At 44.8% G+C, this 27,725-nt stretch overlaps 1 protein-coding gene across 1 annotated transcript in view; it reads right to left on the bottom strand.

The window, feature by feature from the left end:
- Positions 1–8,590: 8,590 nt before the first annotated feature.
- LOC126282438 (head-specific guanylate cyclase-like) overlaps positions 8,591–27,725 on the bottom strand; it is a 165,919-nt gene continuing 146,784 nt past the window's right edge. Inside the window, exon 9 of the mRNA XM_049982095.1 lies at positions 8,591–9,360. Within this exon, the coding sequence (XP_049838052.1) occupies positions 9,174–9,360 (187 nt within the window). The 3' untranslated portion in view covers positions 8,591–9,173. The remainder of the gene's footprint in view (positions 9,361–27,725) is intronic.

The raw sequence follows: 27,725 nt of genomic DNA, 5'->3' as shown, positions 1-27,725 counted from the left end.
TGTTGGAGGTGGTATGAAAATTGGTAGCGACGGAAAATGAAATGATCACGTGGCGTTACTGGCCAGGAGATCACATCTGGACTAGTTCGGCTGCCTGGTACACGTCTTTCTATTTGACGCCACTTCGGCAACTTGCGCGCCGATGATGGTGGGATGAAATTATGAGGACCATATAAACACCTGGTTCCAGATCAGAGAAAATCCCTGATCCAGCCGGGAATCGAACCCTCGGCGGCATGATCAAGAAGAAAAAACATTAATCACCGTTTCTTTTCATCGTATTATTTTTCGAATGTAGTATATTCGAAATAATATGAATAGCATTGAATTAAAAATGATGAATGAGACTTTTTTGTCTTTTTTCCTGACTATAGAGCGACCTTTGAAAAAAGGGTCTATTTGCCACCGCTACTTTGATCCTAAAAGCAAAAAAGTCTGCACCATTTCTGGCACCTATCGGACCAGTTCTACCTAAACTAAGAAAGGAGGAAAGGAAAGGAGGGAGTTAACAAATAAATGTAACAGAGAATTTTTTTTTCTCGGACGTGTGGAGTGAAGTCAATGAAAGCCGCCCGAGGCCCTGCAGAAATTTATGCACTCCTTCTCGAAATAAAGGAGAACACCATTGGGGATCGTAGTATCAAAAAAATGAAAAATACTGCATAGGCTCAACTGCTCATTGCAGGAATATTCCAGCTACACGTCGGTTCGTAGAAAGCACTTCAAAGAAAGCTGGAAAAATATTTCCTGTGTTTCGGACTACGGACAATGGCGCTAAGTCGTTCGTTCGCATAACTCTAAAAATCGAGAATACTCTTTTCACCAGCGGCAGAGAAATATAGAACTGCAATGCCGCGGAACCAATTCGCAGGGTGTCTTCGTCTGTGGGTAGTATACTTCCTCCGGGAACGACGTCTTGTGTGGTGTTACTCGGTCTGGAGTAGCAGGTGTGAGGAAAACCAGAATTCGCTAGACCAAGCGCCAGACGTCTACTGCTGTGCCACAAACGAAGCGATGATCTTCGTGTCACCGGCCGTAGTGGCCGAGCTGTTCTAGGCGCTTCAGTTTGGAACCGCGCGAGTGCTACAGTCGCAGTTTCGAATCTTGCCTGGGGCATGAATGTGTGTGATGTCCTTAGGTTAGTTAGATTTAAGTAGTTATAAGTTCGAAGGGACTGTTGACCTCAGATGTTAAGTCCCATAGTGCTCAGAGCCATTTGAACCATTTGATCTTCGTGTGTGACATCACGCACGTGACCCAAAGCGGAGGATCAACTAGGTGAACTTGGCGGACACGAGAACGATTCGGTTGTTTCCTCTCGAAAGTGACTAAATAGACAACAAGCTGCGGGTAAAGAGTATATATTCCAGTCCAGTGGTCGGATCTCGGAATCTTTCCTGAACGCTGTTAAACTGCTACAGGGCTTTTAGTGATTGAATTTCGAGTTGTGAGAACCTTAACCCTGTCTCGCGGTTAAAGTGAGGCTGACAATCTTTGTTTAAACTGATTTTACATGTGTAGCAGTGGAGAAATTAATCCGGGTTAGCCGAAAAACGTTCCAAAAAAATCAGTGGAGCAATTCGTCTTGTAATTTGTCTCGTTTGCTGGACATCGCCAGGGACCCGTGGATTTTGGCAGCAGCTGCGCCAATGCCTTCGCGCTGCGCCAAGGATGTTCTGAGGCACAGACGAAAAGAACGTTTCAGTGTACCTTCGTTAGCACTGTAGGAGGCTATACGCTAATCCGAGACTCGGCCAGAGCAACTGGAGTGGAGGGTATTTGACCGGAGCGCAGCCGGACAGAAGAAGCATAGCTACGGACTAGTGTTCTCTAAACGAGTATATATCGGGTGTCCTTGCTAAGAGTCGTCAGGCGCATTTTCTCTGCTGTATCGGCACAAATTTGCAATTTCAATTTTTCGCTGGGTAGCTGGAATCAGCCCAAACAATTACTGCTCGTCAAGTATTCCATGCGACGCCCATCGTCAACAGAGAGCGTCGCTTTGTTTTCTATTACGCACAAAATTATTTTCAAATCGGAATTTTAACTGCCCGTTCGGTACAGAGCTCCCAAATTAGTCTAAAGCGATATTCGTTTTATCGACAGCAAAACACGAAGAATAATGAACAATCTAGCAGCGACTCGGTAGCGCTACATGTTTGGTGGCAGCAGTCAGCGTAGGCAAGGGCAGTGCCGTCGCTGCTGGATGCTGGTTATTCTTCGAGTTTTTCCTTGTTAATACATAGACTAAGCTGGGACCGTTATATCGAACGTTCACTTTAAATTCCCCTTTAAAAAATTATTTTGTTTGTAACGCGAAACAAACTAACGCTTTCCGTCAACACTGGGCGTCACATGAAAAATGTCATGAACACCATTTGTTTGGGCTGACTCCACAATGCAAAAATAAAATTGGAAATAACCAGAAACATCAGAAAAATACTCCTGACGACTCTCACGAGAGACACCATGTATGTCTATGTATACAGGATTCGGAGGGGGTATAAATATTTTGATGATTGGTACTTTAATGTGGAGCCACTTCAGTGAGTCAGATGTTTCCTTTCACTGCATCTAATAGTCTTCCCACAAACACATCACATAATTTACTACCTGATGGCAGCGCTGAGTGGCCTCGCGGTTTGAGGCGCCATGTCACGAATTGCGCGGCCCCTCCAGCCGGAGGTTCGAGTCCTCTCTCGGGTATGGGTGTGTTGGGTGTGAGTGTTGTTCTTAGCATAAGTTAGTTTAAGTAGTGTGTAAGCCAGGGACCGATGACCTCAGCAGTTTTATCCCTTAGAAATTCACACACATTTCAACATTTTACTACCTGATGTTTTCTGCATGGGTGTAACTGCACCATGAAGTGGACTACGCCTGTCGGATAGACAATCCGTTTTGCATCCTTGCATCCACAGTTCAACACGTGACCTGCTGTGCTGGGGGAAATAAACATTTGGCTTTCTTGTGCCAGACTTACCTGGAGGTACGAACGAACCTTAAAATATTACTACAAGTAGTAGCTATAATCATTAGTCCGCAAGTAAAGTAAATTCTAATAGAATGTTGTTCAGTACTCTGTCTTCAGTCACTAATAGAAATATCTGCACTTATACCCCTAACACTCTATAAATTATAAAATTGTATGTATGTTCCAGAGCTTCTTCCAAACGACTGGGTCGATTTCAATCAAATTTGATACACATTCCATCTATGGTGGTGGTGGTGGTGCTTAGTGTTTAACGTCCCGTCGACAACGAGGTCATTAGAGACGGAGCGCAAGCTCGGGTTAGGGAAGGATTGGGAAGGAAATCGGCCGTGCCCTTTCAAAGGGACCTTCCCGGCATTTGCCTGAAATGATTTAGGGAAATCACGGAAAACCTAAATCAGGATGGCCGGAGACGGGATTGAACCGTCGTCCATCTTTGGAAAGAAGCACTGTGGAGATAAGAATCACCTATATCCCAGTGGGATAGTGATTGTGGTGAAATTGGGGTGACATGAGAGATGGGCAAAGAGGGGGGAGGAGATGGACAGAGAGAGGGTGAGGAGGGGATAGGCAGAAGAAGGGGGAAGAGGAAGTGGACATAGAGGGGAGGGTATGGGCATAGAGAAGGGGAAGGAGATGTTGGAGAGATAGGAGGGGCAGGAGGAGATGAGTAGAGAGAGGCGTGAGAGAGGAGACAGACGTAGTGAGAGGGGGGAGGAGATGAGCAGACAGAAGGAGAAGAAGAGATGAAAGGAGAGATGGGAATGAGGAAATGGGCAGAGAGAGAGAGAGAGGAGAGGAGATGAACAGAGAGAGGGCGGAGGAGACGACGTGTGCAACATACGTTACATAGGTGTTTTCAGGTAAAGCTGAGGGTAAAAAGCTGCTGTCTTAATAAAACTAAAAATGTTCGCTTTCTTTTGACGAAAAATATTGTCTGACTTTCGTATTCAAATGCTGTGCCACACTTCATGTGTCACATGGAACAGCATTTTACATAACTAAGCGGTGTGGCTCAGTGCGTAATTGCTTAAGTGCTAGGTTTCCTATCCAGATGCAAAGGGTACTATCTCAAGTTGGTCCTCATTTCTTTTCCCTCCATTTACAGCTTCTTTAGCCGCGCGGGGTTGCCGTGCGGTCTGGGCGCCTTGCCAAGGTACGGCCGGCTCCTCCCGTCGGAGGTTCGAGTCCTCCCTCGGGTATGGGTGTGTGTGTTGTCCTTAGCGTAAGTTAGTTTAAGTTTGATTAAGTAGTGCGTAAGTCTAGGGACCGATGACCTCTGCAGTTTGGTCCCATAGTCCTTACCACAATTTTGTTTCCGCTTCTTTAACCTCTAGCAGCAATTAGTTAATCGAGAGATGCACCGAGGAACACCATCCACGTTAAATTGTAAAATTCAGTTCTAAGGTCGGAAGGAGAGGTAACAGAACCGTGTTCAGCACTCATAGAATACTTAAATATTCAAACCAACCAACAGCATGAGCATATCTTTATTTTTTTTTTTGATGCAAAATAATGATCAAATGTGTGGCAGTTTTTTCAAGAATTGGAGAAGCAAAAGAGTTATTTTTTCCTGTGTAGAAATGATAGTTATTTGTGAGACAACGCAAATTAAAACTAACAATATCCCTGTTACTTTACATTGTCACGTATCTTCAGTCCTTTCTATACACTTTCATCGTCTTAGAAAACAAAATCTACTTATGCCATACTAGATATAAAGCCCGTTTTGTACATAATACACTCTTACGAATTTGGACTTTTCTTTCCCATACACTAAATTTTAAAACAGGTTTCGTCTTCTCTGCGTATCTCCTCCCTCTGAATCACACACAAATATCCTAATTTCTGAAGATTTTTGTATTCAAATGTATCAAAAATGCCTGACGAAAACAGAAGACAGTCAGCTCGATCCACCTATCCGAACTTTCAGCTCTTCCTGTCCAACCACAGCAAGTTGGAGCCTCTGAATGAAACGACGCGAAAGGTTCGACTCCTTCCATGTTGCCAAGCACTTTAAGCTGTTGCTGCGCACAACAATGAGTTAAACTGTACCGCAACTGAAGGAGTAGTCGTAGCAACCATGTCAACTGGCACTGAGGCTACAGCACAAACTTTACCACACTACTACTAGCAACGATAAGACAGCTGACGTTTGACGCTAGGACTTGGCTACCCCTGTAGTGCATGCGCAGACAGCACTTTCTTCCTCGCTTGACCTTCGCCGCCTGACAGCGGACATCTGTGCCGCAATTATGTGTCCACTGCGCATCCTGGAGAACAGCAGGTATAGCCGTCCGGCTCTAACCGTGGCAAAGCTTTCCACGTACAGTTTTCATAATTTTCGAAGATGGATGCACAGAAAGCTTGAAACTGGGCCGCCTTCCAATTGACGCACGCTGAACTGGTGAAAATGTACTCTATCATCAGGATTCGAACTGGCTGCCTCCTGGCCGAGTGCTACTGCACACGGGACGACCAGCAAAGTCCACTACAGAGATGGGATAGCTATTAGGAACATTAAGCAGGTGTGCTATATACATGGTGCATCGTAATGAATAACGAAAACTGATAAGGGTGGAAGTATATGGTAATAACAGCCAAAAGGTTGCAGTAAACTTGTGTCTGCAAGCCAGTCGATTGCGACGTCATTGAGAATATGTGTTTACAAACCAGCACTGACTGCAGTATGACGTATTGTCCTTGTTACTATGGATATGTTTGAAAAGTAAGCTTTCTTGTTAAGTCCCCATCTAATTAGGCTAAAATTTCACCCGCGGCCTACCCGAACAAGAAATGTCATACTGCTTCAGTACGTTTGTATTATGATTTACTGTACATTCGTATTTGTTGACGGATGGAATTCTGTACACATCTCTGAAGAGGGTTGCCGGTTCTCATAAACACCACCGAATCATCTCGTAAATCTTGACAACACTGTACTATCCGCTCCTTTAGTTATTCAACCGTATTAACTGGAGTGCTGTATACTTCACTTTTGAGATGACTCCAGAACGGAAAATGCGTGGCATCGGGGTCATGTGATGTTGGAGGCCAAGGTGAAGACGCGTTAGACATCGTCTTTCGTACAGGAACAAGGTATCTGCTTACTGCGTCTTCGCAAAGTCATTGTCCACTGTCTTCCTGGTCGACCTACGTCTCTTCTTACGTTCGGTTAGAAGGTTAGAGTTTAGCTGCATAATCTTTCATTTCTTATTGTATTCACACGTTATCTCCACCTACCTCTACATTCAGCCATGTCATCGTTAGCAACGTGTGCACTGAACTCACTTTGAACTTCTTTATTTTATTGTTAAATCTCTTCTTCTGCAAGCGTTTATTCTCCTCAAGAATCTCAACTGTGCTCCTTGTATGTGGCTGTCATCTTTCTATTTGTTTATCCAACTCTCGCTGCCATGGAATAGTAATGGTATCATCACAGTTTTATACAATTTAATTTTTGTATCTTTAGAGGTTTTGTAGTGAAGTGTTCTCCCCACTGTTATGTCTTGTATACCAATGTGATAATCATAGCTCGCGCCACAGCCCTCATATTTAAAATGTGACACCTATTAAATCACTTCACTATTCTAACACATTTTATAGCATTCTACTGTCGGATTCGTTGTTGGTAATTACTATTTTCGATCTACTGGGTATTTACCTCGAAAGTCCATAGCCTTCATGTAATGTAATGAAATTTTAAGATTATGTTCTGTAGATACTGGCATTTGCTTCAGCCGATGTACGATTCACTGGAGCTCATCTTCAGTTTGTTGTGTAATTACTGTATCATCTTCAAATAGTAATGCACTTACATTACTGTCTTACATCACAAGCAAAATGTGTTGGTGTACCGTCAGGCATGTAATACATTTCCCAAACATGCATCAGGGATGAAGTTTGAGTTCAATGAGGTAAGGCTTTAATGAAAGAGACTGCGTTTCAGATACATTAGTATAAACTATGACAATATTTGATACTGAAGTCAGTGGCTGGTCGGAATCAAACGTTAGAATTTATCTCTGAAATGGATCGTTTGTGGACAAATGTTTACTGGAACGTTTCTTCTTGTGCTTGTGCTCGAGTAAGCTGTCGCCAGCATACCCATCGGCAGAGATGTTGCAAGAAGATCGATAGTAGGCACTGGATCAAGCGCACCTATCAGGAGAGAGGCCAAAGACAGATTCGCAAGCAATGCGCCGCCAACGCCCACACGACCGCAAGTAGTTAGATCGCCGCTGCTGACCCGTCTCAGCCTCAGTCAGCAATCTCAGTCTCACAAGGGGAGGCCACGACGTTTGGAACGCGGATTTAGTGCAAACTTCGTACACTCGTAGCACTCCATGAGGACAACAAAATGTGTAAGCAGTAGCGCGCACTTCTCAGGCGTTATTGAGAAAATCGCAAGATAATTTCGGTCGTCAAATATATACCTGTGCGTGGCCATTTTCATCATGAAGCGGCGGCAGCCGACTGGTTAGCGTTCAAGTCCAATAACCGTTAGGTGACTGGATCGAGTCCCATCCGTCAGTTTTTTTTTTATTTTCAACAGTCATTTTCTTTACTATTTACATTACAATCGATATAATGGGGAAAATACGTGTAATCGGATGAATTTTTATTAAATTTACAATTTTATTTTGCAGTCTACACATTTTTACCTTCGCAAATAATATAATATTCGTAACTATCGACTATTAAACGACCAAACGCATAAAGTGGGACTACAAAATGTTTGCTTCTCCTTGTCTTCAGAATTGTTCGTATTTAATCGAAAGAGAACGAGAAACTGCTTCTGGTGAAACGCTATTGAAATACACTGGATACTGCCTGACCAATTAGCAGCGCCGATATTTAAGGAAGTGCTGCGTTATGTATGGTTTGCTTCCAAATTATCGTCTGAAAGAGAGGTTTTTGGAAATGTTAACACTATTTGTTTTCCCACGGAAAACCTCAAAAGACCTAGCGTATGCGGAAACATAGCATTTATTCAATGCAGCTGGTGCCGTTTAACTTTATGTTTTCCATGTTTTTACGAAAAATACCATCCTGCAACTTTCACTAGTAATGTCGAAAGCGACGATTAAGTGTACATCTTTCGAAAGCCGTCTGTGCCCGTCAAAACTTGGAGGTAACAAGTAGTTTCGGGCTCCTTCCAGGTATAAGAGATTTCCCAAATCATGGAGAAGCATAGATTTTCAATATCACTTTATGCATTTGGTCGTTTACTAGTCGATAGTTATGAATATTGTATTATTTGTGATAAAAAAATTTGTAGACTGCCAAATAACATTGTAAAATTAATAAAAATTCATCCGATTATACGTATTTTTTCCATTACATTTAGTGTAATATAAATAGTAAAGAAAATTACTGTGTTTAAAATAAAAAAAAAACTAACGAACGGGACTCAGTTCAGCGACCCAACGATTACGGGGCTTGAACGCTAACCAGTCGGCTGCTGCCTCTTCATGGTAAAAATGGCCACGCACAGGTATATATCTGATGACCGAAATTATCTGGCGATTTTCTCAATAACGCTTGACAAGTGCGCGCTACTGCTTACACATTTTATTGTCCTCATGGAGTGCTACAAGTGTGCGAAGTTTACAGTAAATCCGCGTTCCAAACGTCGTGGCCTCTCTTTGTTAGTCTAAGTCACATGCACAGTCGCTCAGTCACTGGCGTACTAACTCCATCCTATTTCTGCACCTGTCATTCATTGCATAGTGAGATGTGTACTTCACCAGCACTGAGGCTAACGTGGACTGTTACAGAAGAGCTTGTACCACAATACATGGACTCTCTCAAGATAGGTAGCTTTCTGTTCAAGTAAATAGAGAATACATGTGTGTAGTTGTTTTGCAGAAAGAGGATACAGGCCACCAAACAACAGCCTCTCCCTTGATTACTATGGTACAAGACTTTACAGTCGCGACGAGAATACAGCACTGCTGTCATATACTTTCACCTGCGTCAGTTTTGGCTACTGATTATGATACACCCTGTTTACATATCGTTTGGCGGTGTTCCTTTTTTCTCCATCGACGTATTCAATGTGATACAGTTCCCTGATGCACTTTGGCGCTGTAGTTCCACTGTCCAGACAGAAGCGCGCTCCTCGTGTTGCTGGAAGGGTTCCCGCGTGTCGCCACACCAGGACGAGCAGTGTGGCCGGTATTCAGCGCCCCAGCAGCTCTCGCTGGGCGGTGTCGATGTGCTCAACCAGAGGCCGGTCGGCGGGCAGAGAAGGGTGGCAGTAGCCCAGCACAAAGTGCGCCGTGCCCTCCACGTCGTCGGGGAAGCCCCGCGGAAGGCACTCTCGCGGCCGCGCCTCGAACTGGAAGCCCTCCGTCTGCGACAGCCACCTGTGGAAACCAACAGCTGGTTGTTGTTTTCTTCGCTGCCTCACAAGCTTGCCAGACAAAATGTTAGCTGTTCCATTAAGAGAGAACACTGGTGGTTTTGGAACGCTGTAGAAGGTTTGGAATTGATACCAAGCGATCATGTGACCCACCTCAAGAAATGGCTCTGAGCACTACGACACTTAACATCTGAGGTCATCAATCCCCTAGAACTTAGAACTACTTACACCAACTAACCTAAGGACATCACATACATCCATGCCCAAGGCAGGACTCGAACCTGCGACCATAGAGGTCGCGCGGTTCCAGATTGAAGTGCCTAGAACCGCTTGGCTACTCCGGCCGGCTGACCCTCCTCCACTTATGTTAGTCATGGTAATGATGCGGTGGGTAACTGCCAGTCGGTTGTGTGGAACAGGCGAAATACACTCCTGAAAATTGAAATAAGAACACCATGAATTCATTATCCCAGGAAGGGGAAACTTTATTGACACATTCCTGGGGTCAGATACATCACATGATCACACTGACAGAACCACAGGCACATAGACACAGGCAACAGAGCATGCACAATGGCACTAGTACAGTGTATATCCACCTTTCGCAGCAATGCAGCCTGCTATTCTCCCATGGAGACGATCGTAGAGATGCTGGATGTAGTCCTGTGGAACGGCTTGCCATGCCATTTCCACCTGGCGCCTCACTTGGACAAGCGCTCGTACTGGACGTGCAGACCGCGTGAGACGACGCTTCATCCAGTCCCAAACATGCTCAATGGGGGACAGATCCGGAGATCTTGCTGGCCAGGGTAGTTGACTTACACCTTCTAGAGCACGTTGGGTGGCACGGGATACATGCGGTCGTGCATTGTCCTGTTGGAACAGCAAGTTCCCTTGCCGGTCTAGGAATGGTAGAACGATGGGTTCGATGACGGTTTGGATGTACCGTGCACTATTCAATGTCCCCTCGACGATCACCAGAGGTGTACAGCCAGCGTAGGAGATCGCTACCCACACCATGATGCCAGGTGTTGACCCTGTGTGCCTCGGTCGTATGCAGTCCTGATTGTCGCGCTCACCTGCACGGCGCCAAACACGCATACGACCATCATTGGCACCAAGGCAGAAGCGACTCTCATCGTTGAAGACGACACGTCTCCATTCGTCCCTTCATTCATGCCTGTCGCGACACCACTGGAGGCGGGCTGCACGATGTTGGGACGTGAGCGGTGTGCGGGACCGTAACCCAGCTTCATGGAGACGGTTGCGAATGGTCCACGCCGATACCCCAGGAGCAACAGTGTCCCTAATTTGCTGGGAAGTGGCGGTGCGGTCCCCTACGGCACTGCGTAGGATCCTCCGGTCTTGGCGTGCATCCGTGCGTCGCTGCGGTCCGGTCCCAGGTCGACGGGCGCGTGCACCTTCCGCCGACCACTGGCGACAGCATCGATGTACTGTGGAGACCTCACGCCCCACGTGTTGAGCAATTCGGCGGTACGTCCACCCGGCCTGCCGCATGCCCACTAGACGCCCTCGCTCAAAGTCCGTCAACTGCGCATAGGGTTCACGTCCACGCTGTCGCGGCATGCCACCAGTGTTAAAGACTGCGATGGAGCTCCGTATGCCACGGCAGACTGGCTGACACTGACGGCGGCGGTGCACAAATGCTGTGCAGCTAGCGCCATTCGACGGCCAACACCGCGGTTCCTGGTGCGTCCGCTGTGCCGTGCGTGTGATCATTGCTTGTACAGCCCTCTCGCAGTGTCCGGAGCAAGTATGGTGGGTCTGACACACCGGTGTCAATGTGTTCTTTTTTCCATTTCCAGGAGTGTAAAATGGGTCGCCGGCCGGAGTGACCGAGCGGTTCTAGGCGCTACAGTCTGGATCCGCGCGACCGCTACGGTCGCAGGTTCGAATCTTGCCTCGGGCATGGATGTGTGTGATGTCCTTAGGTTAGTTAGGTTTAAGTAGTTTTAAGTTCTAGGGGATTGATGACCTCAGATGTTAAGTCCATTGAGTAGGAACCTCTTTCTATTGGAGAATGATTCTCCAACAGGAAGAGGTTCCTACTCAATGGTCTGAAGATGACCACATTAGTGGTCGAAACCGGTCACCTTGATAAATAAATCGTGATCAAGACTGTTTTAATAGTAAATATATGTAAGACATTGATCACTGCCTTTCCCGTAATGTATTCAAAAGTAAAATGTGAATTAATAATTTTGGCACTCTGTCGAAATGAACTGGTGGTGAAACTGCGACGCTTAGGAATTCATCGCTGCTGTGGAACGATAAGCCGTGTGCTCTGCAATTGTATGGATGCAATTTACGCCGAGCTGTGGTCGATGTGGTTTGTGCGTGTTTGGCCACGGCAGATAAACAAGACAGCGTGTGCTGTAGCATGTTCGCCCACAATAAGGGTGTCATGATGTTGGAGAAGAAAGCAGTGGAATACGGTACGTGTATTAACCTTCAGCGATTTCTGCGGTGTTAGTTTACTTAACTGTGTGGAGATTGAGCAGTAAGTGTCACTTTTCAACGAAATTTACGATTGTGTAAAAGTGTGGCCAATGTCGCAGGGGCGTTGTCATACAGTTTTTATATTTCTTCTTTGTGAACATAATTTTCTTTTATCGGGATTACTCATTGGGCAGATTTGAAATTGTATGTTCTGCGATGTAGTTCAGCGGGTTATAAATAATGGAATTTGACAGATAAGCTAACTGTGGCTTTTTGGATATGTTTTTATATCTACGTGTTAAATGAAAGTGAATTCTGAAGTGTGTAAGGTACCTTTCTACCATTACTAGCCTGGTAGTTTTTATTTGTTTGCTACTGTTATTGGTTGAGAATTTATTGCCTGATTAACAGTTACTAACCAGCCTTTCTATGAAGTGTTTAAAGACTTGTCAGTGAACTATTATTAATAAATTACGTAAATCAGTAATGTTGTGTAAGCAGTTATTGAAGGCATCCATCTCCATTAGCCAATCAACCATGGCCAGTTGGGAACGAGCATTGATGTAACATTAGGGAACTAGAGGCTATTTGTTAAGTTGTGGCAACGCTAATCCTGTTGTTTGTTGTTCTTGTTCAGGTATCTAGTCACCCATAAATTAAAATTAATTCCGCACAGCTAAGATCTGGGGTAGAAAATATCACGATTGCTTAAAAAAAAGTAAAATTGGTCTGTACTGAAGAACGGAAAATAAATTAGCAGAATATCTGTTGCAATGTGTTTCAATTTTCTTTGGTCTTCTGCCAGAAGAAGTCAAAAACTTAGCGTTCGATTGTGCACTGAAATTCAGTGCTAGCAATGCTCCACCATCGTGGAACTAAAATAAAAAAGCTGGTCCAGACTGGCTGGCTAGTTTTTTAAAAAGACATCTTCACTTGTCAATAAGAACACCGGAGTCAAAGAACGCCAGCAGGGCGAGATCATTTTACAAACACAATGTTACCGATTATTTTACAAAGCTGAGCACAGTGCTGGATAAATATAAATTTCCACCTTCAAGAATACATAATTTAGCTGATACAGGCGTTACCACAGTGCTAAAGCCGAGGAAAATTATTGCCAAAAAGGGAATGAAGCAAGTTGGAGCCATAGTATTTGCTGAATGAGCGACATTGGTTACAGTGGAACTGGCAGTAAATGCATTAGGGTATGCAGTTCCTTCCTTGTTTATTTTCTCCAGGCTTAAATACAAGGATTGGTTTATAAAAGGCGGACCACCGGAATCTATTGGCGCAGGAAGCAGTTCAGGATGGATGACAGCTAAGGCGTTCGTGAAATATATGGACCATTTTATCAAACATACTAAACCATCACTTTCAGATCCGAATTTGTTGTTGCTCGATAATCAACAATCTTATAATGATATCAGTGTGGTGGATAAAGCTAAATCTAACTCCATTATAATGCTGTCATTCCCGCCTCATTGTATACACCGCCTACAGGCATTGGATGTTTGAGTAAATGCACCTTTCAAAAGCTATTTGAAAGGCTGAGGACAATTAGCTACGCAATAATCCTGGCAAGACAATGTCGAAATATGAGATCCCAGAAATTGGTAGATACGCGCTACCTCGTGCAGTGACTCCCATAAATGTAATGAGTGCTTTCAGAAAAGCTGGCATTTGGCCTTATGACCCCAATATATTTCGTATGTTATAGATCGTCCTTTAGCTTCAGTAAACGTATCAGATGTGGTTTTAGGCATTTCACATGACACCATCACCAACAGGTCGGAAGCAGTATCAGAAACCGTTGCTAGCATAGACGCTAATGCATATGAAATTGGAAACATTAGTACAGATACAGGAGAAATCGTTGATGCGCCAGGGACATCAGGGGTTATTGATCTGCCTGCATCTTCTGGTGTCACAGAAGAAAAACTCGGAGATCAAGTCCCTTTTTCTCCAGAAGCAAGATGTACTTTTCCGGAGGTAACAATCAACAGACATCTTAGAAAATACTCCAGTAAAACAATTCTTGGCAGAAGAGCAAAGCAAGAAAAGGAAAGTAAACATCAACAATGAAAATGTGAGAAAAAATAAAGGAAAACGTAAAAGAACGGAAGGAAATAGAAAAGTAAAAGGCAAAGGGAAGGGGAAGCCTGTTAAACGAGAGATTTTACAATCGCGGAGTGAGAGGTCTGAGAGTGAAGAGGACAGTTTAAAGTATTATTGTCTAGTGTGCTGTCACAGTTATTATAATTCTCGTTCTGGGGGAGAATGGGTTCAGTGTCAAGAATGTAACAACTCGGCCCATTCCAGGTGTAGGCAGAATCAAGCCTTATTAACCTACCTATGCCCGAACTGTGGTTGTGATCTGTCTTTTGACAATTAATTAATTATAAGTATGTATGTTTTCTGCCTATGACGGCAATATGATAGACATTTTCAGCCTAAGATATGGCCAATATGATTGAAGACTAAATTATCAAGGCTGAGTAGTTACAAGTTATTTGATAAGCTGTTAATTACAAAAGGGTTAATAATTGTTTAAGTACAAATTATAGTTACTTGTTGTATAACATACAAATGTTTACCTGACGATTCGTACGGTATTGATGACTACTTCCTAAATAAACGGACTTGGTTTAACCGATTATTGTTTTTTATTTCACAAATAATAGCTTTAACAAATACGGTAACAACTTAACCCGGCTTGTTAACAATTTGCCCCAATTCGGGGTAAGTTGTTATTTTATGGCCGGCCGCTGTGGCCGAGCGGTTCTAGGCGCTTCAGTCCGTAACCGCGCTGCTGCTATGGTAGCAGGTTCGAATCCTGCCCCGGGCGTGGATGTGTGTGATGTCGTTAGGTTAGTTAGGTTTAAGTAGTTCTAAGTTCTAGGGGCTGATGACCTCAGATGTTAAGTACCATAGTGCTTAGAGCCATTTGAACCACTTTTTGTTATTTTACGACTTTAGACATTAAAATATCACAACAAATGACCCTGTCTTAATATCAAAGTTACATATATAAAGTAATTTTGATTGCATCGCATGAATCAAGTATTCTTAACGAATTTTGAGACTAACTAAAAATCGGAAATTGTAGCCCCGCTCTCCCCTAATGTGGTAACTCAGAGTGCATAATTACTTAAGCAGCACAAAATATTTTTTCGTCATATGGACCCAACAAGTGAATGCAAAGGCTCGAGTGCTGACGAGCCACAAAGGATCATTTGCTAGTAGTTTAATACAGCGGTAAATTTAGATATAGTGAACTGAGCAATTCCAAGATTGTTGATTAGTATTATAACGGAGCAGGGCCGAAGACTCCACTGGTGGTGGTAGTTTTACATCACTCTTCTAACCTTCTTTCATTTCTACTTTTTTCTGTTAATGTAGCTGTAGGTTTTATATTTTCAGTGTCAAACTGAAATTTTCAGACTATAACGACTGGCTCCAGAACCGATTTCGGGACCTCGAACGAGTCCAGTGTCGTTATTTTTCGTCAGTACCTCCCCATGACGGTAGTGGGTTTTTTACGCGCCTTCTGTATTCCTTGGATGAGATAACCGTTTCTCAGGCTCTCTCTCCGGAATCTAGCCCTGATTCCCCGTTACCCTTTACAGCCACGTCGGGCTCAGTTGATAAGGCAGATATTTGGAAGATCCATCACCGATACGGAGACCGTGCGATCAGCGCAGAATTTTTGAGTCACACCAAGGCAAATGATCCGGACGAGCCGACCGACTGGTTTTGATCTAATAAAAGCGTCTCTCTCATCTCTGGCTGGCACTCTGTTGTTTTAAAATTCTTTATTGATTCAAATATACAATAACCCACTATATATTCTAATTCGTGGGTCCTTTAGCATACAAACAATTGTAGCGATAGTACAGTTCCAACAGAAATCCTGATTAAGTAATAATAGTGTTTGATTCTGTTTACGTGTGAGAATTACATCTACTGCCTACAGCGTTAAGGTTGTGCCAGAAAATCACTCGCTGCAGTCTTCTGAAAAGAATACTTCCAAAATATTATTCCGGCCCCAAATCTAATTCTACACTGGTACTAAATGAAGTGCTGATGTCAAATTCATGATAATCATCGCACCTTCCTCCTCAACGGACAGGTGCGACCTAGCTACATCTTCTGTGTTCTACTATTGCTCGTTTTCTTGCAAGAATTCCCTCAAGGTCTTTTGCAAAATTTCGTTAGCCAAGGTGTTTAATATGTCAAAAGTTTCCTCTTGTCTAAGTAGGTTCAAAAACATGTTGAAATGTGCGTGAAATCTTATGGGACTTAACTACTAAGGTGATCAGCCCCTAAGCTTACACACTACTTAACCTAAATTATCCTAAGGACAAACACACACACCCATGCCCGAGGGAGGACTCCAATCTCCTCCGGTCCCAGCCGCACAGTCCATGACTGTAGCGCCATAGACCGCTCGGCTAACCCCGCGCGGCGTCTAAGTAGGTGATATGTGTCATGGTCAGGAATTGGTCGGGAGTGCACTCTACCGCTCGACAGCAACACGCAGGTGTAGCCCGCTTCAGGAACCGGCATAAATATGCCGGGCACGGTCCATGCCCTGTGTGGAAATGCAGCAGCCCCCAGCTTGGTTTGATGTACTTTAATTGCGGACGTTCCCTGATGTTTGGTAACAGTTCAAAGGTTCTCCTCGCAGATTCTTCTGATTTTCAAAATTCTTGCCAAAGCTCTTCTCCCGCCTTTTGATCGTTATCTTATCGCCAACTTGAACCCCTAGGATTTCAGCCGTCTTCTCAGTTCACCCTTTTATAATCCAGTACCATGCAGCTTGTTCGCTCATTTTGATGTCAAGGAGCCAAAGTACCATTAGCACGAATAGGGGAATCTGTTTGCATGTATTAGCTCTAGAATTACCACAGTTATCCAAGTAACGTGGGTACGATCTAAAGGAGGCATAACCGATGTAATGAGCCATTGACGGTTTCACCTTAATGCGGCTTGTATTGAGACATTCATGGCTTAACTTTTGAGGCAAGCTTACGACTACCGGTAAGACCAAGCGGGGAGCTGCGTTAACGATAGTTGGGTAGCTGGCCACCCGGAGTGCGTCTCGGAGGCTCTCGCGAAAGCTCAAACGTTCGGCCAAATCTCGAAACAGGAGGAGGCTGGGCTGCTCTGCACGATACTCCTCGAAAACTTGTTAGGTCCCGGCGACGCACGGCGCCGTCCTAAGCACTCGATGGGGTTCTAGAGAGTCACAAGATGGTGGAATCAGATGCAAAGTAATAAATACATTAAACAAAGGTATCAGTAAGGATTATCCAGCATGTATGCAAGGAATGGCGTCAGTGACGTGCCGTTTCAAAACTGACAGGAATAGCGGCCGACAGTGAATGCGAGTCCCTCTCAACCTGTTTCGGAGTGGACACATTGAAGGGAACCAGCATTGTGATGTTCACTGATAAGCCAAAACATTGTGACCACTGCCCACCGCGTCATTTGGATGCCGCTAGATGGCATTGCGGGCACGTGACGCAGTAACAATATAAGCGGAACAGACAGGGACGGGGCACACGGGCTGAAAATGGGGAAATCCATTGAGATAAGTGATTTCGAAAAGGGGCAAGTTATCATTACGCAGAGCCTGTGAACGCGTATCTTGAAAACGGCGAGACTGGTCGAATGTTCACGTGCTACTGTCGTGAGCATCTATGGAAAGATGCAGAAACACAGTGAAACTACCATTAGGCTCTGAATGGTTGGAAGTTCTCGACTCTTCACACACTGTGGGGTTCGGAGGCTTGTCTGCTCTGTAAAGTAGGATAGGCGGTGATCTGTAGCATCTCTGCTTAAAGAGCACAATGCTGGTTCACCACCAACTGTTTCGGAGCACACCATTCATTGTACATTGTTGAACATGGAGCTCTCCAGCAGACCACCCCTACATGTTCACATGTTGACCCAACGACATCGTCAATTACGATTACAGTGGGCACGGGACCATCGGGAGTCGACCGTGATCAGTGGAAATGTGTCGGCTCTTTGGATGAATCACATTTTTGCTACACTAGATGGATGGTCGTTTCCACAAACGCCGTCATCGAAGTTAACGACGGCTTGAAATGTGCAGCGCGCCACGACGCAGGCTGGTGGGAGCAGTATTATGATATAGGAGATGTTTTCCTGTTCTTGCATGGCATCTAAGACAGTTGCGAACCACCTGCATCCCTTCATGCCCGACGGCTATGTCATGTTTCCTCAGTATAACCGTGTCTCGGAGACAGAACAGTGCTACCGTGATCTGAGGAGCATTATATTGAATTCAAGTTGACGTCTCGCGATCAAATTCGACCGATGTAAATCCTGCGGAAGCCATCTAGGTCACTATCGGACTACATCACCACGTTCGCATATCAGCGATCCGTTGTTTACGCGAATTACATGACCTGTGCCTAGACATCTAAAGCCACATACCATCAAAAACGTACCAATAAAATGTCAAATTCCTGGTAGGCAGAATAAGTGATGTATTTCGTTTCTAAGACGGGCAAACGAACTATTAAGCAGGTGTTCGTAATGTTTTGGCTCATCAGTGTATAGAGTTGGATACCTCGTAAAGGCAACTGTTCACAGCCGCAGACGAAGATACACGTCTTCAGTTGGCCAAATAACGCAGCATCTGCAGAGTTGGCGACTGTCCGCGAGTACTGAGGACCGACGAGCTGCCATTTTGACTTTTTTTCAAATGACGCAAGACGTCGAGTACACTGACGGCAGAGTGAGGCGGTTAGCCAGCAGTGTGTGGAATGTGTGGCTTAGGTAGGAGGTGGCTCTTGAAGATCTGGAGATGTTTTCGTGAGATGAATAGGACCCATACAATAGGTTACAGTGATCATGAACAAGCATGTCTACATCCGTGATGAATATGCTGTTGGCACTGTTGCCTTCCAAGATTGACTTTTCTGTATCGACGCAGATGGAAGGAGCAAGGATCCATGGTGGTGGAAAAATGCGAAAAATTGCGTAAATAATGTAGAATAACATCCGAAAAAATTCCCAAAAATACACCCAAATACGTATGAAAATATACCAAAAGAATGAAGTGGATGCAAAAGGGGGAAACAAGATGAAATCTGAAGGAGTCGACGACAGGGAAACGCGAAAACTCGTTAATATTGGCGAGAAGTCAGAAGGATCAAAGTAAAGAGTAACCGATACAAAAATATATATTACTGTGGGTAGCAGGTCTGCGGGTGCATAAGTGTGAAGAAGAGGGGTGGCAGATATGACTAGATGGTGGAATTAGTGGGTGCAAATTGGGATAGAACAGTGAAAGTGACCAGATACCAATCATTTCCTCCACCAACTCTCCACAGTTATTGTCCCTTCACCACACGGTGCCTTGCTCATCACTGTTGATGCCACCTTATTGTACACTAACATTCCTAATGCCCATGGCCTTACTGCTATTGAACGCTACCTGCCCCCACGCCCAACAGATTCCAAACCAACAACCTCCTTCCTAGCCACCTTGACCAAATCTGTCTTCACCCACAGTTACTTCTCCTTTGAAGGCATTACCGACAACAAATCTGGGGTTCAGCTATGGGCACCCACATGGCACCATCCTATGCTAACCTATTCATGGACCATCTAGAGGAATCCTTCCTAGAAACCCAGAATCTTAAGCCCCTCACCTGGTTCAGATTCATTCATGACATCTTTGCTATCTGGATCGATGATGAGGACACCATATACACATTCCTCCAGAACCTCAACAACCTCCCCCATTTGCTTCACCTGGTACTACTCAACCCAACAAGCCACCTTCCTAGATGTTGACCTTCACCTCGAAGATGGCTACATCAGTACCTCCATCCACATCAAACCTACTAACCACCAGCAATACCTCCACTTCAACAGCTGCCAACCATTCCATACCAAGAAGTCCCTTCCACACAGCTCAGCCACCCTTGGTTGTCGCATCTGCAGTGACGAGCAGTCCCTCTCGAAATATACTGAGGGTCTCACTGAAGCCTTCACCGATCATAATTATCCTCCTAACATCATACTTAAACAAATCTCCCATGCCTTATCTTTCCAATCTCACCCCACATCCCAAAGTTCCACCGTCCGGCCACAGAGGAGCATTCCCGTCGTAACTCAGAATCACCCAGGACTGGAGCAACTGAATTTCATTCTCTGCCAGGGTTTTGATTACCTCTTGTCGTGGCCAGAAATGAGAGATGTCCTACCCACTATCCTTCCCATCCTTCCCACCCCTCCTATAGTGGTATTCCGCCATCCACTGAACCTACACAATATAATCGTCCATTTGTACACAACCTCAGCTCCGAATCCCTTACCTGATGGCTTACACCCCTGTAATAGACCTGGATGCAAGGCCTGTCCCATACATCCTCCCATCACCACCCACTCCAGTGCGGTCGCTAATATCACTTATCCCATCAAAGGCATGGCTACCTGTGAATCCAATCATGTGGTCTACTTAGCTGTAACCACTGTGCTGAATTCTTTGGAGGCATGAAAAACAACATGCTGTCTGTCTGCATGAATGGCCACCGACAAACCGTGGCCAAGAAGCAAGCGGGCCACCCGGTTGCTGAACACGCTACCGAGCATGATATCCTTCATTTCAGTGACTGTTTCACAGCCTGTGCCATATGGATCCTTCCCACTAACACCAGCTTTTCTGGGCTGCACAGGTGTGAACTTTTCCTGAAATACATCCTACATTCCTGTAACCATCCTGGCCCCAAACTTCGTTAGTCGCTGTCCTCACCCATCCAGCCCTTCCCTGCTCTCACTCCAGCTCTACGCAGCCGTCATTCCACCATCACACCCAGTCTTTTTATTTATTTCTCTTTATTTCTCTCCTTTTCCGCTACTTCCCCCTAGCCACCCTCCCTACGTCTTCCCTGCTTTCTGTCTAACGTGCAGCACTTCACTGTCCACCATCATCACAATACTATCCCTCCCCCTCCCCTCCCCAGCCTCCTCTTGACCCCCACCCAGTCGCCACTTCCATCATGCACTGGTGATACTCTTGACAGAATGGGTTCATTGTCCTGACACTGCAGTCCTGTGTTTGAGTTGCGTTTGTGTGTGTGTGTGTGTGTGTGTGTGTGTGTGTGTGTGTGTGTGTGTCTATTGTTGACGAAGGCCATTGACCGAGAGGTTTAAGTGTGAAAGTCTCTTTGTTGTGCCTATCCGCAACTAAGCATCTCCGCTATATGGTAGCAACTTTCCTTCTCTTCATATTGATAAAAGACAATAAACTGATGCCGCTGAACAGTGAGTCACTAGAAAGCCTTTTTTTCTGTCCCATGTTCTCATGTATACCTGAATCTGATGAAGTGACTGCCAATTTTGACTGAGAGGGGATGATGTTGTCGATTCTGCATTATCCTCGCGACTTATGTCGTTACAGTAGCAACCGCTGCGTCATTCAGTACTGAACCGGTTCTCAGGTTTCCTCTTAATGTGGCTGTATCGAGATCGCTATGCAAGATCATAATGGCTTCATCATATTCTCTACCGACTTCCGCTGCTAGCTTCGGATATTCTATAAATTTAAGTTGTGTAGTACAATTTTCTGGGAGACCCTGAGGGTCTGGTTCACCCGCGTAAATGGAAAGGTTTTTTTCATATCCTTCATGCACACTGACACCTTTCCTTCGCGAAGTGTGTTAAGTGGATCTGATAATGTATAGATGTCTGTAACGGATGTGCGTGTTGTGAGGTGCCGTGTTTGATATGGTGATTAGAGAAAGGAGATGATGAAATTCCATGATAGCATGCTCCTCTCAAAGAGCGCCAAGGCCCACATCTCGTGGTCGTGCGGTAGCGTTTTCGCTTCCCACGCACGGGTTCCCGGGTTCGATTCCCGGCGGGGTCAGGGATTTTCTCCGCCTCGTGATGGCTGGGTGTTGTGTGCTGTACTTAGATTAGTTAGATTTAGGTAGTTTTAAGTTCTAGGGGACTGATGACCTAAGATGTTAAGTCCCATAGTGCTCAGAGCCATTTGAACCATTTTTTAAATAGCGCCAAGGGGATAGATCTCAATCAAGAATGTCAAATGCTCTCACTCCATCAGTCACTGCGGAAAGTTTGGAGTTTAATTAAGGACATGGGCGCCAAATCTGGTGACAGGAACTTTACACCAACATCCATTTGCTACTTTGCTGGAGAGCCAAAGGGAAAGCAGCCAACGACGTGTGGTGCACCTGGGTGCTTACCCATTCAAATGCCGGCTGCGTAAGACGTTGATTAACTAAAGTGATATGACGGGGACAGGTGTATTCAACGAGTCAAGGCTGTTGGCAGACCTTCTGTGAACAGTACAGAGAAGCGAAGCATTCGATGAAAACGAATCACAGTAATTACAGCGCTAACCTGGGCCTGAGGCACAAGTGATTAGGAGATTCGTTCTCCCGTTGCTTATTGCACTCGGTAGCTATGCTGTAAACAACAGCAGTCAATTAATTTGTTACCATGATCTGGTTATATACTTCAATAAAAACTTTGTGGCTCAAGATTTCAGAGAGTCGACTATCAGGAGACAGGCGCCGCTAATCCTACACTGTAGTGCCAAAGAAACTGGTACAGCCACGCATATTCAAATACAGACATATATAAACAGGCAGAATATGGCGCTGCGGTCGGCAACATCTATATAAGACGGCAAGTGTCTGGCGCAGTTGTTATATCGATTACTGCCACTACAACGGCAGGTTATCAAGATTTAAGTGAGTTTGAACGTGGTAATATAGTCGCCACACGAACGAAGGAAGACAGCATCTCCTAGGCAGCGATGAAGTGGAGATTTTCCCATACGACCGTTTCACGAGTGTACCGTGAATATCAGGAATGCGGAAAAACATTAAATCTCCGACATCGTTGCGCCGTAAGAAGATCCTGCAAGGACAGAACCAACGACGACTGAAGAGAATCGTTCAACTTGACAGAAGTGCAACCCTTCCACAAATTGCTGCAGATTTCAATGCTGGGCCATCAATAAGTGTCAGTTGCGAACTATTCAACCAAACATCTTCGATATGAGCTTTCGGAGCCGAAAGCCCACTCGTGTACCCTTGATGAGTGCACGAAACAAAGCTTTACACTTCGCCTGGACCCGTCACACCGATATTGGACTGTTGATGAGTCTCGTTTCAAATTGTATTGAGCGGATGGGCGTGTAAGGGCATGTCGACAACCTCATGAATCCATGGACCCTGCACGTCAGCAGGGGATTGTTCAAGCTGGTGTAGGCTCTGTAGTGGTGTGGAGCGGTGTGCAGTTTGAGTGATAAGGGACCCCTGTTACGTCTAGATGCGACTCTGACAGGCGAGACGTACGTAATCATCCTGTCTGATCACCTGCATCCGTTCATGTCCACTATGCAGTCCGACGGACTTGGGCGAGTCCAGCTGGACAATGCGACACTTCACACGTCCGTAATTGCTACAGAGTGGCTTCAGGAACACTCTTCTGAGTTTAAATACTTCCGCTGGCCACCGAACTCCCAAAACATGAACATTATTGAGCAGATCTGGGATGCCTTTCAACGTGCTGTTCAGAAAAGATCTCCACCCCCTCGTATTCTTACGGATTTGTGGACAGACCTGCAGGATTTACGGTGTCAACTCCCTCCAGCACTACTTCAGACATTAGTCGAGTCCATGGCACGTGGTGTTGCGGCACTTCTGGGGCTCTTACACGATATTAGGCAGGTGTACCAGTCTCTTTGGTTCTTCAGTGTTGTTCTTTCTCGAGCGCCATGTGCTCGTTGTGTTGACCGTTTTGCAGGTACTGTACCTGCAGATCCTTGTCTAGCTTGGGTGGCTGTACGCCGGCAGCCTTTCCACCCGCCATGCAATCTGTCAGCCATGAAGTTATTTTAATTCTATGCAATATACAGCATACTTAGAAGTCTTGTACACAACAGGTGTAGTAGTTCCGGAACGAAATGACAACTGCACAGAGTATCAAAACGAGGGAACCAATGGAGCGGTATTAAATAGAGCTCTTACGCTAGTGTCGAAATGTTATCCAGGAAATGATGGAATATTTCTTGAAAAAAGTAGTAGAAGTGTAGAGAGTGGACAAAAATGTGCAAACACAGCGCCAAATGCGTGAACGACACCTGTGCAATGCTCTCAATACCATGGGTCAGCCGTTGTCAGAAGAGTGTTCTATGAAGGTGCGAATGCATTACGTCAGTGCTTGGTGCACTCGAGCGTGAGCATATTACAGGTGTTCGCATGGTGAGTGCTCCCCCAGCGAAGGTATCCGAAGTGTATGGATTTTGAAGAGGCACCGTGTCGAAGATTTATACACGATACAGGAAAGGTGGGAAAACATCATCCACTGCGTCACAATGCGGACGTAAGTGTATGTTGAGTGATCGTGTCAGACAACCATTGAGAAGCATTGTGACGAAAAATAAGACGACGACATCTACAAGAATCACTGCAGAACTGACTGTATCATGTCAGCATCAAAACAGCACGAAGTGAGCTCCGTTAACGGGGAATTACAGGGCGAATTGAAATTTCAGAACGACAGGTTAGTGATGTAAATGACCCTAACAGGAAAACGCTGCGCCGAAGCCACGAAATCTGGACTACCGCGCGATGGATAGAACGTCATTTGGTCGGATGGATATTATTCCACACTGTTTCCAACGTCTGGCCGTGTTCACGTCCCAAGAGTGAAACATGAATGGGGTTCGCTGATGACTTGGGAAGGCATATCGTGATATTCCATTAGTACTAGGAGTGAGAAGTGAAAGAACAGCACAGCACTGGCCTTTTACATTATTAAATAACCTAGTTGTAAAACAGTATTGTACACTAGGGATAAACCAGATGGGGCAGCACTTGTTTAAACTGAGCAGCTTTGTATTTCGGAGGGTGGAGGCTCCAATCTCCATCCAGCTAACCTGATACAGGTTTTCAGTGATTTCGCTAAATTTCTTCAGGAAAACGCCGGTATGGTTCCTACTATTAGGCAACAGCTGACTACTTGGCCCATTTTTCTCATATTAGACATGCAAGCATTTAAGTGTCTGTATGGATTAATTATTTTGTTTTTATTGTTCTTAAATTTTAATATCGAAATATGTGCACTGTCTTTGTAAAAGAGATCTACGGATTAATAAAACTTCTACCACCACCACCACCACCACTACTACTACTACTACTACTACTACTGCTCGGTTGCATTACTGCCAGGGATCATGAGACCATTTTGGCTGATGAGGTCCATCCCATGGTACAATGCCTCTTCTTCAATGGTGATGCTCTGTTCACACAGTCCGCATCATCCAGGACTGGTTTTGTAAGTATGAAGATGAACTGTCGCATCTTCCTGGTTACGTACCACAGACACCAGATCTCAGTATTACCGACCCTTTGTGGTCTACTTAGGAGAGAAGCGTACGTGACCGCTATACACCTCAACCATCTTTATCTGAACTTGCCACTATTTTGCGGGGAGAATGGTGCAATATTCCCTTAAAAACCATACAGGACACGTACTTATCCATTCCGAGACGACTGGATGCTGTTTTGAATGCCAGCGGTTTTCCTAGAGTTGTTTTTGGTTTTTCCATATTTTTGCCATCGCCGTGCATTATATAAGGAGATAAATTCAGCCACGAGACATTTGACATGCGAAAGTGTACCAAGCACGTCATTATAAAGTTCTGAAACCAAAGAAACGTATCTGAAAAGAAGTAACAAACATAGTGTTGAAGAATGAAATTAGGGGAATTAGGTTAGGAAATGAGACATCAAATGTAGTATGTGATTTTTGTTATTTCGGAAGCAAAATGGTTCATGATAATAGAGTAAAAAAGGTATAAAATTTTCTGAAAGAGAAATTTGTCAACATCGAAAATACACTCTAGAAAGAAGACGAAGGCTAAAATATATATATATATATATATATATATATATATATATATATATATAAACTTCGCACCACGGAGGAATTATTATCCGAATGGGACGGAAATCGGTAGATATGATGTACATGTATAGGCAAACAAATGATTACAGTTTCAGATAAACGCGGTAGTTTATTCAACAGAGAAGCTTCACAAATTGAGGAAGTCAATAAGGCGTTGAATCACCTCTGGCCATTGCGCAAGCAATTGCTTGGTTTGGCATCGATTGACAGAGTTGCTGGATGTCCTCCTGAGGGATAACGTGCCAAATTATATCCAACTGCTACGTCAGACCGTTAAAATCCCGAGATACTTGGAGTGTCTTGTCCAAAATGCTCTAAACATTCTCAGCATGGGAGAGATCCGGCGACCTTTCTGGCCAAGGCAGGGTTTGGCAAGCACGAAGACATGCAGTAGAACTCTCGCTTTGTTCAGGAGGGGCATTATTTTGCTGGAATGTAAGTCCAGAATAGCTTGCAATGAAGGGCAACAAAACGGTGAAGAATATCGTCGACGTACGGCTGTACTGTAAGGGTGCAGTGGATAACGACCAGAACGGTCCTGCTATGAAATGAAATGACACCCCAGAATATTACTCCTGGTTGTCGGGCCTTGTAATGGGTGTCAGTCAGGTATTGGTATCCCACCGCTACTCGAAACGTCTCCAGACATGACTTCGCTGGTCACCGGGGCTTGTTTCTAAGACGGATTCATCCCTGAAGACAATTCTACTCCAGTTAATGATATTCCAGGCCAAATGTGCCCGACATCTCTGCAAAAGGCTTGTTGGTGCGCAGAGTTCAACGGTATCGGCGCAAAGATCGCCTTGAGCTCAGCCCCTTTTCTGTGAATTGAACCGTCTGTTAATGGTCCTTGTGGTCACTCAAGCACCAGTTGCACGTCGCATCGATCACAATGCTGAGTCTGGGGCTCTGAGTGACGGCTGACCCGTCCTCGTGCTCTGTCGCCTCTCTAGCTTGACCACTGCCTTCTTCACGCTGCATTCGGTCATAGTTCCCCAATTGTTGCCAACGTTGCCGTATAATGGCATAGCTCCTATTCAAATGTCAGGTGGTTCGCCGATTACTCCAATCGGTTTCTTTTAGTCCAAATACACGTCCTCCCTCAAATGCTGATAGCTGCGTGTACTGTTCACGTGCCTGTCTGCGAGTCATAGTTACTGTCCAACTGAACACGGAATGAAATTCGGAAAGACTCCATGTCCTGGTATCCACATGACCCCTTTTTATCATCCTTGCCACCAGAGCGGTGAAAGTTTGCTGTAGCGTCACACAGTTATACATCAGCCGCCAAAGTTTACAGTTGCATTTCCCGTCGATGCTTGTATCAATATCAGTTTGTGACTAATTTGTATAGTCCCTTCTTGATGTGACCTTTTTCTGTATTAGAGTGTATTAGGAAGCCTTTTCTGAAGGTACATGTCTGGGCCGAAGCTTTGTGCAGAAGTGAAACGTAGACAGTAAAGAGTTCAGTGAAGAAGAGAATAGTTGCTTCTTAAAGTTCGCACTAAAATGAACGCTGGGGACAGAACAGGTAGATCGGGTAACTAATGAAGAGGTGCCCAACTGAATGGGGGAAAATAGAAAATTGTGGCACTAATTAACTACAAGAAGTGTGGTCTAAAAGTTGCAGAGAGAGACCAAGGAGGAAGATTAGGATTTGACGTCCTGACGTCGACGTTGTTAGAAACTGAACACAAACTCGGATTGGGGAAAAATAGGGAAGAAAGTCGCCCATGCTCTTTGAAAGGAACCAACCCGTTATTTGCTTTAAGGAAAGATTTACTATCTTTTGATTAAAAAAACGGATTTTTAAAAAATTGCATTTTTGGATCCACTAAAGTGCTTAGAATCCACCTCTGAAACGGCTTTTCCGAATATGGAACGGAAACGTTTGTTATTAGCTGTTGAACAAAAAAAATGCAG

This window comes from Schistocerca gregaria, chromosome 7 (assembly GCF_023897955.1).
Source record: "Schistocerca gregaria isolate iqSchGreg1 chromosome 7, iqSchGreg1.2, whole genome shotgun sequence".
Classification (NCBI taxonomy): Eukaryota; Metazoa; Arthropoda; class Insecta; order Orthoptera; family Acrididae; genus Schistocerca; species Schistocerca gregaria.
This window is presented reverse-complemented; position numbering and strand designations above follow the sequence as displayed.